We start from the raw sequence: 9,394 nt of genomic DNA on the forward strand, positions 1-9,394 counted from the left end.
TGAGCATCAACAAGGGAAAATCAAAAGTAAGCTACAGTGTAGAGACCCAGGCCGGCTCACAGATACATGAGACTAGTGTTACATGTTGGGTCTGCGCTCGCAGGCCCAACATGTAACACAAGACTTATCACCAGTGAACAAAGCAAGACAAACAGCGATCCATTTTAACTTGCAAGGGAAGCCTGGTCAGAACCAGGCTCTTGGAGATGAATGCTCCTCACCTGTTTCCCAGCCAACTTCAAAGAACAGCCTTCCCTGCAGCCTTTTATTCAGTGAATACAAGAACCACCCACTGTAACACCCATGTGGTCACAATACGAGGTTAGTCATTCATATACTGCTGCATGGGCTGGGCTGTAGTTACATCCTAAGGTTTTAAAAACTGAGCTTAAATAAATGATTAGTGGCAATAAAAGCCGAGGGAGGTCAACAGTGATCACTGACTTTTTTTAGGAGCTTTTTGAGATTAAATAGAAGAAAATACAAAGCATTAAACATGTTAACAACACAAAAGCCATGTTAAACGCAGACTACTTTAGGCCCGGAAGTAGGATTCGTCATGTCATCACTTAATAATCGGATAAAAGCTGAATTTTGTCTCCTGGGTCCGTATCTGGCCTCGTTTGGGTTCTTGACTTCTTTTAAGAGAGTGATTAAAATCATTTCAATATCAATCTGTCAATCAAAGCATAACAAAAACATATACATGAGAAAAATAATTAGGAAACACACAGCATTGAAGGAGGACACAACAAAGAGAGACAATAAATACAGCCCAGGTATAGAGGGGAAAGGAAACAAGTGGGACAAGAGCTGTAGCAAATCAGGTTTAATGAGACAAGGGAAGTTAAACTACATATAAAGTCCAAGAGACAAAAGACCAGAGACAAACATTAAAACACAGAGGCAAGACACGAAAGGGCGAGACATAGAGTGTGAACATAAAATGCTTTTCCAACCCAAAAGAATTACAAACTCACAAAAACTCAAACCGCTGACCGTGACAGGAGAAGATGAAAGGTCATCTTCTCCTTTCATCTGCTCCCTTTTAGGGTTGTGACAGCAGATCATCTGCCTCCACCTCACGTTAACAATCTGCATGTCCTCCTTCACCACATCCTTAAACTCCTTTGTCCAGTATGTCCACTATCCCTCTGCTGCACATGTCCAGACCATCTCAGCATGTCCAAACTGCTCAGCTTGAGCTGTTCCTCAGATGTACTCATTTCTAATCTTGTCCATTCTTGTCACTCACAATTAAAATCCGGACATCTCCAGCTCCACCTCCAGCCACTGCAGGTCTCACTACCATCATGTAAACCTTCTCTCTCACTCTTGCTGCTATCTTTCTGTCAGAAATCACCCTTGAAACTCACCCTTATCCATCCTTTGATCCATCCAAAGTAATGGACCGAGTTGTATTCTGTCTCGCTTCTAATGACTTTCATTCCTTTTCTCTCCACCTCTCCAGGCTCTCTTCCACCCGCTACTACTCTACTCTCACTACAGATACAATGTCCTACACCACCCTCACATTTCACGGCCACTCATTACTTCCTCTTGCAGTACCGCAGTTACACTCTTTGTACCCTAACATATGCTTTCTCATTTCCTCAAAGGCTCTCCTTCTGACCTCATCTCCATCAACACTCTCAAAGCAAACATGACATCTGTAGTGCTTCTTCTCTGATGCTCACTGCTCATCGCCTTGATGTCATTCCACAAAGATATCGATTATCAACTTTATCCATTTGTAGTTACTGCAGCTCTGCACATCATCCTGTCCTAGTACTCTTTCTGTTCAATTTTCAGGCAACCTCTCACTCTCCAAGATTATGTTGAAAAATATGGTTATAAAATCCCCTGCCTTCTATCATAAACATTCATACTTCTGGACCAATTACTTTTCCACTCTTCATCTTATATGATTGATAATATCTTACCATAGTATATAGACAGTGTATACCACAATAAATTGGTACTACAGTAGTATAGGCATTTTTTTGTCCTTCATCTTATATTTGCCTGGTTCTTCTCTGTGACCTTTATAGTGCACTTTAGTAGGAACAATGAGTTTGTAAAATGTGTATTTAATTCACAATGCAAAATATTTAAAATCATAAATTTTAGATGCCAAATAAATGTTACCAGCATCTGATAAGAGATCAATTCCTTCAATGTGAAAACTTGCTGCTTCCGGCTCTAACCATAATGTAAAATGTTTCTGTGCTAGTATGCTAACAACCACAGACACATTTGCACACAGACTTCATACAAAAACCACACATACGTATGCATCTGTTTCCTTCATACCATTGCTCTCTCTTATTTTCCACACGCTAACCCTGATCTCTTCTTGTTTAACCTTAAATATTAGGATTTATTTGCAACAGGCTAAAGTCTTTACAGCACCACACACACACACACACACACACACACACACACACACACACACACACACACACACACACACACACACACACACACACACACACACACACACACACACACACACACTACCCTAATGTCTTCGTCACCTCTTGTATTTTAATCATAACATTTATGAATGAACAGAAATATCTGGATCATCATTAATTAATTGAAGTGTAGTTTAGCTGCATTTGGCAGACTTTTTTTTTCTTTCTCTGATCCAGCAGATGATGCATCGCTTCCTGGGCTTTGAAGCGTTTCTTTTTCTCTCTGACACCTGCCATATTTGCTGCATTCATAGCTGGCTACAGCAGAGAAACCATGCACAGCAGATTTCCTGTTTATGAATTCCACTTTTCTTACGTTCAGATAAATTTGTGTAGATTAAAAATGATTCTGCTTCTGAGTTTTTGGATTGTTACAGGTAAGCTGAATGAAAATGTTTTTGTTCTTTACATAACTAATGCCAAACTTGACCGAATTATCAAATCATTTTTTAAAGATATGTATCAGAGATTTCATTAGGGAAAAAATGCAATTGTGATGAATGAAGCAAAGTTTAATGAGTGAAATTAAATGTATTTTTTCCTTGGAAGTTTGATTAAAAAGGAATTACTGTTTTGCAACATTATGTTGCAAAACAAAGGATGTCAAAGTGATTTCCTCTTTCATACACCATACACTTACTAGAATATATCTATTGTGTGCATGTTGTGGTTTTAAGGTTTAATAATGTATTTTAAGACTCTTGCTGCACTTTTCCTCTTAGGTCTCATGGCAGAGGACCCACCAACGACATATTATGGACTAAAAAACAGCTCAGTGTGTCTGAATGTTAAGAAATTGCCAGAATATGAACGTGTCGAATGGAAATTTAACAAGACAATTATTGCTGATGATAGAAAAATCAATCCAAAATACAAAGACAGAGTGGTTTATAGTGCTGGAAACCTCTCCCTGTGTATTAAAAACCTGGCTGATACAGACGCTGGCATATATGAACTCTCACTCAGCCGTGACTTTATTTCAGTGTCAGAGAAACATCAAGTCATTGTTCAAGGTAAGTTATAAGCAGAACTTTGTCTTGTCCTATTTTAAATATTCAAATATTTCTGGATTTAGTAGAATTTGTCTTACAGTAAGCTTTTACATTTCTTTGTGACTGAAAGAAAAACAGAATCTGTCATTGTCTTTAATCACAACATCATATATCCTACAATTTTAGAATCACCTGGGTCATTGTCAGTTCTCTTTTTTGCATTAAATCATTAATTTATCTGTTTGGCTCAATGTTACAGACATGGTTCCCACACCTGTTATTACAATGTTAAAGCTGGGCTCCAACCAGTCTGCTGGACTCTGCAGTATCACAGTAAACTGCTCCATTCAGGATTATTGGCTTTGGTCTGTTTGTGATGAAGACAGCTGCAGAAGATCTCAGAAATCATTCAGTGAGGTCAACATCACCATCTTCACTGAGAACAGAGCTGTGGTCTGTAGAGGCAACAACCATGTTAGCACAAGTAATTCTTCTGAAACATTAACAAGGTGTAAGTATTAAATATTAATTTTAAATAACATGCTGTTGATTCATTTTACATGAATTATATTTCCCCTGTTATTTAGATATGTACATTGTTGTTTCTTGTCATACAATTATTTTACTTTTTATGTCTGAAAAAAATTGCTCATTAAAATTACGTTTCTGTGTCTGCAGGTTTTAATAACTCTAATCCTGATGATAAAGAGAATGCACAACACCCTCCACCAACGAGAGCGCTTGCATTTATTATTGTTTGTGTTTTACTCGCCTGCGTCTTCGTAACAGTTTCTTTCTTTTTAGTTAAAAGATTATTTTCAGCAAAATGGAAATCCTACCAGGTAAGCTGCATTCACTAACAGATATTTATATCTGTTTATATTTTATATTATATAACTTGTGCAGTGGTGTGTCATAATGTGACTGAATATTTGACTTTATTATTTACAGGCTCCAACAAATACTATCCGCTCAATACAAAGCCAGCCCATTAGTACTCTGCCATCATCTCAGTCTAGAGCCTCTACTGTGTCTTCGTCAAGTGATGCTGACCCTGCTTATGAGAATGCAGACATCCTTCAGTACAGCCAGACCAACAGCCCAGGAGAGCAAATTAACTCCATGGCAAGCTACACAATAGATACCATCTACACTGTTCCAGGAGTGAAAGCCTCTTCTGCTGGCAACAACAACCAAAATACTTCAGAGACTGCCACAGTGGAGGAGGCACAACAACGGCTCACACAGGTCGACACAGTTTACAGCGTGTTGCAGAAACCAAAAAATCTGAATGTGTAGCACCACCCAGAGGCCAAACTGGACTTTTGAACAGTGGGAAACAAAAGAAAACGAGAGAACAAAAACATTACAAGAAAATGAACATATATCCAGCATAGAAAAGAAAAAAGATCAATTCATAGAACTAATACAAAAGTAATCACAGGACTTATGATTATTTCTATATAAAAGTTACATTTCTGCTGAATAATTTGGATGCTTGCTGACATGCTGAGATGAAAGACCAAATGCTGATCTTTGTTTGGGAGCTTATTCACTTATATTTATTTGTTATAATAGTATTTTATTTATATTAGCAATGAATTTTTCTATCCACCAAATCATTTTGTTTTTTCTTTAGAAGTACAGAAAATGTATGAATTGTGCCCCATTAAATCACATGCTAATTGGGCAGCTGTTGATGGATATTTGCTTATGTTTGATTAAACTTGTTTAAGTGGATAAATTTAGCATTTACCCTAGTGCAGGGGTCAGCAACCTTTAACACCCAAAGAGCCATTTGGACCCGGTTTCCTCGGAAAATAAAACAGTGGGAACCGCAAATACTTTTTGACATCTAAAATGAAGATAACACTGTATATATTGCTTTTTGTTCACCTTTTATGCTTTGTATAAACAACTAGAATGTGTTGCTTATGAAATCCATGAAGTGCTTAATGAGAAAAGTACGAAGTCACTTTCATCTTTTTGCAGGACTGTAAGCTGTCATCTGTGAGGTGTGATCGATTTGTTTGGCTATTCTTTTTAACATAGTTCATTGTGGAGAATAGCTGCTCACATACTTATGTGGATCCGAAGATCAACAATCCACAAATTAGGCATATTGGTCGGTCACTCGCGTCAGAAGTAAATGCAAATGAATCTGCCCAGGCATCATTGAATGTTTTATTTTCTTCTGATATTTTTCTTTTCTTACATTACTCCATACTTGGCCAACCTGGGGCTGAAAGTCTCGATGCACAGCGTTTTGGTGGGTATACTGGCTTGTGCGAGTGTGACGCTTATTTTGAGTGATGAAGAATAATAAAATATAATGTAATTTTAATATTTCAACATCACAATAATCTTCCAGTTTAGAACTACAAGTAAAAAAAGAACTAACACAAATAAAATACACTTCGCCTAAATACTTTAATTTATTTTCCCAAGCCACAGGGAGCCGCAGTATAAGGATGAAAGAGCCACATGCGGCTCTGGAGCCACAGTTTGCTGACCCCTACTCTAGTGGATATTAGCAAGGAGAACTATCAAAGGGTTCAGGCCAGGTGAGGTGGCTGGCCAAACACAGTAATAATATGATCAGCAAACCATTTGGTAGTAAGTCTGCCACTGTGGGCGGGTGCTAAGTACAACTGGAAAAGGAAATTAGCATAGCTATGGTACCATAGTCTACCAAAGCATTGCTGGATTTCAGTCATCACAGATTTTGTGGGTCTCCACTCATCCTGCCAAAAGTCATCCTCCATACTCTAGGGTTTTAATATCTCAAGTTATCCAACCAAGGCTCAAGGCTGGTTAGAGAAGCAACAGGGCATCAATCATCCCTGTTGCTTGTGCACATTTTGGTCTTACAATTTTGTCATCCAGTCAACTTTTCATGAATTGGTACAGTGCTCTGAACATTCAGCCTTTTCAGGAATAACCTTATATGGCAAGCTCTGGTAGATATGGAGTTTTGTGTCAGGAAGGGCGTTCAATGGAAAATCTTTGCGAAATCAAACGTGCAGATTGTCAAGAATGAGATTTCCTGGACCGACCACCTTTGGTGCGGTTGGCCAACAGGGTGTAGGTGACAACTGTGGTACTGTTAGTAGAAGAGAAAGGAAAAGAAAAAAGGAGAATGTGTTTGGAGGCACTGAGGCTTTTCTTACGTTTGAGCACAAGGTGTTAATCCTGTGGCAACAACACCCAGCACATTAGTTGCTGGTTCTGGTTGTACATCCGGTCAAAAAAACAAGACAAACTGGATGGAACCGAATAGTTCAGTATTACAGGGACTTTTGCCTCCACTGGATGAACCTGTCCAAAACCAACCTGCTTACCCATATATGTAACTATTGCTTTATCAATATTTAATTTAATATACTCATATTTTGCATAATTAAGGGTTAAGGAGGCTTGATTTAGCCACTGAAACACTGGTTCTAGGATGACTATGCGATCCACCCAAGCATCTGTGTATATCACCAAATCATCAGATACACATACCAGATGCATCAAATGCTAAAATATAGCAGGAGAGTTTTTCATGCCAAATGCTATCACAGTGTACTTAAAAAACATAAAATTCATAAAATTCCATAAAATTCTCAGGAGTGACAAATGCAGAAACGTCACAGGCTCTGGGGGTCAAGGTAACCTGCCAGTAACCTTTAAGGGATCCAACTTAGTGATAAATTTGGCAGGACCGATGCTGTCAATGCAGTCCTCCGTATGAGGGAGTGGGAATGAGTCACAGACAGTGTTAAGGAAAATGTTATAAAACACTTCTTCAGTAAAGACTCAGAGAAGAGAAACACACAGGACTTCTTGCTAGCAAGGGCAGCCTCCAGACAGAGAGACTCGCGCTGAGCACTGCTCCTGTCTTTATTTTATACTTCAGTGTGTGTGTGTGTGTGTGTGTGTGTGTGTGTGTGTGTGTGTGTGTGTGTCCTGCTGATCAAAGGGTCATATAACATGAAGGCACAAAAGGTACATCCTTGGTCACAAAGAGGGCAGTCTCCCCCTCACCCTAAATAACATGGTGAGGAAGTCCAGCAGTTCATCTATATGTAAAGAAGCACTTAAACTAAAACAGACATAGCTACGTTAATCCTACCGTAAAACAATAAAACAAGGTACGAACTCTCATGCTCCCAGGACGTGGGGGTGCATTCCTGGAGTGCACACCAAGCCTGCAGCCTGTTAGAGATCACACACAATTGATTATATGCCTCTAAGTATACATGGTTGAATATTTCCTAATACAAATAACTACATGCAGTATTCTATCATATGCAAACTTATATCACTAAAAGATTATACTGACTACTAAATACAATTTTCCATTGACAGACAGTTACAGCAATAACAAAAATCTGTGCAGAAACAGGGCGTACCGTCAGACTTAGGGGTGAGCAGACACGTGGCGATCCAAGGTCTGTAAGTGGGCTGGACTAAACCATTGTCCTCTAGGCAATTCACCTCTTTTTTCATCACCTCATGTTTTCCACTGGGCAACGGTAGGCATGGCACAAGCTCGCAAGTGTGACAGGTGTTACAGAACCGCAGTACATCCACTTTCATTCCTGGCCAGAAAAAGTGCTGCATGATACAGTTGTAAATCTTAGTAATATCTAGATACCCTGTAGAAGAATGATCATCAGCAGCTAGCTAATAATAAGACTATTTTCTGAATACTAACAAGTGCCTCACCAGTGAGTAAAGAGGTACTTTAGATTCAGCATCTGGCTCAACAATGCTTGGGAGATGATCTAAAACACCTGTCTAGATGCATGCTCAATCATCCGGGTAAATAAATCCCAAAAGATTGATTCTGTTCTTCTGGACCTCACAGCCCACTGAATGAACAATGGGCTGAGGTCAGTTCCTTGATTGATGATTGATGATTATTATGCAAATTGTCATGACCATTGATCAACAACCGCTGATCAAAGGGTATGTCTGCAATCACAGCATTGTAAGATGGCGAAGATGGCATGCCCAATTCTCTGTGAATGGTACTCATGGCCATTGAGCAGTTGTTGATCAGTGGTCACTGACCTCACAACCTGTTGTTCATTCAGTGGGCTGGTTTTAGTTATTGTGCAAATGTACTGTTTATAAGATTGGGAAAACCTGCAGTCAGCTAAGACTGAAGAAGTCACTCGGATGAGTGACGAAATGTTTCTCCTATTGAAAATGTGACATCCAGATGAGCAGAATCAACCTTTTGGGATCTAAATCACTGCTTTCTACTTCTTCAGCATGGGTATCATTCTTCCCCAAAGTAGAACCAATCACAGTCTCGGACAAATGAAAAAAGGAGACTCTTCTCCCTTGCAAAATCAACATTTGGTTGGGCCTACTCCAACTGTTTTCAGCTGAAGCTCCTGTTCCTGTTCATGCTCCTCCCTGGAGGTATGCCAGATGAGGTTTCAGGCCAGTGTCCTGTTTAGAACCAAACGAGGACTCCAACAACAGCCGATCAAAGTAAGGCAGCGTGATTGGCCTGTCCTCAAGCACCTGTGCGACAGGTGTTGACACTGACAGTGCTACAGTCTGATCTTGCAATAGCAGAGTTAAGCTAGAGGACTCTGGCAAGATATTGATCCCCCTTTACACTAGACCAGACACTAGAGAGGATCTTGGATCTCCAAGCGTCCAGCTGGGCGAGCCATAACACCTATAATAAATGTAGCCATTTCAAGCATACAATTGAACAAGCACCTGTTCCCTACAATAGCCAGGTATCTAGCTAAACTACTAAAGTTAGGATATACCTAACATGCAAAAAAGACCGAAGCAAATTGACAACTGATAACACAATAACATAACACTAAAACTCTCCCCAGTCTGACCTAACGCATCTAGCCTACTTAGTTCCTGAAGTGTTGTCTTTTGTGAGATTATTCTGTTATTATATGT

The 9,394-nt window shown here is 39.4% G+C and overlaps 1 protein-coding gene across 1 annotated transcript; it reads left to right on the forward strand.

The window, feature by feature from the left end:
* Positions 1-2,551: 2,551 nt before the first annotated feature.
* On the forward strand, positions 2,552-5,813 carry LOC113017896 (uncharacterized). The gene is made up of 5 exons (XM_026152921.2): positions 2,552-2,854; positions 3,200-3,490; positions 3,729-3,980; positions 4,148-4,311; positions 4,421-5,813. Exons 1-5 carry the CDS (start codon positions 2,752-2,754, stop codon positions 4,766-4,768), a joined length of 1,158 nt encoding a protein of 385 aa, XP_026008706.1. The 5' UTR covers positions 2,552-2,751; the 3' UTR covers positions 4,769-5,813.
* The last annotated feature ends 3,581 nt before the right edge of the window (positions 5,814-9,394 follow it).

Source organism: Astatotilapia calliptera, chromosome 3 (assembly GCF_964374335.1).
Source record: "Astatotilapia calliptera chromosome 3, fAstCal68.1, whole genome shotgun sequence".
In the NCBI taxonomy this organism is placed as follows: domain Eukaryota; kingdom Metazoa; phylum Chordata; class Actinopteri; order Cichliformes; family Cichlidae; genus Astatotilapia; species Astatotilapia calliptera.

Coding starts and splice junctions, on each gene's coding strand:
- LOC113017896 (XM_026152921.2), top strand. CDS start 2,752: ATGCACAGCAGATTTCCTGTTTATGAATTCCACTTTTCTTACGTTCAG. Junction 2,855..3,199: donor GAGTTTTTGGATTGTTACAG/GTAAGCTGAATG, acceptor TTTTCCTCTTAG/GTCTCATGGCAGAGGACCCA. Junction 4,312..4,420: donor CAAAATGGAAATCCTACCAG/GTAAGCTGCATT, acceptor TATTATTTACAG/GCTCCAACAAATACTATCCG.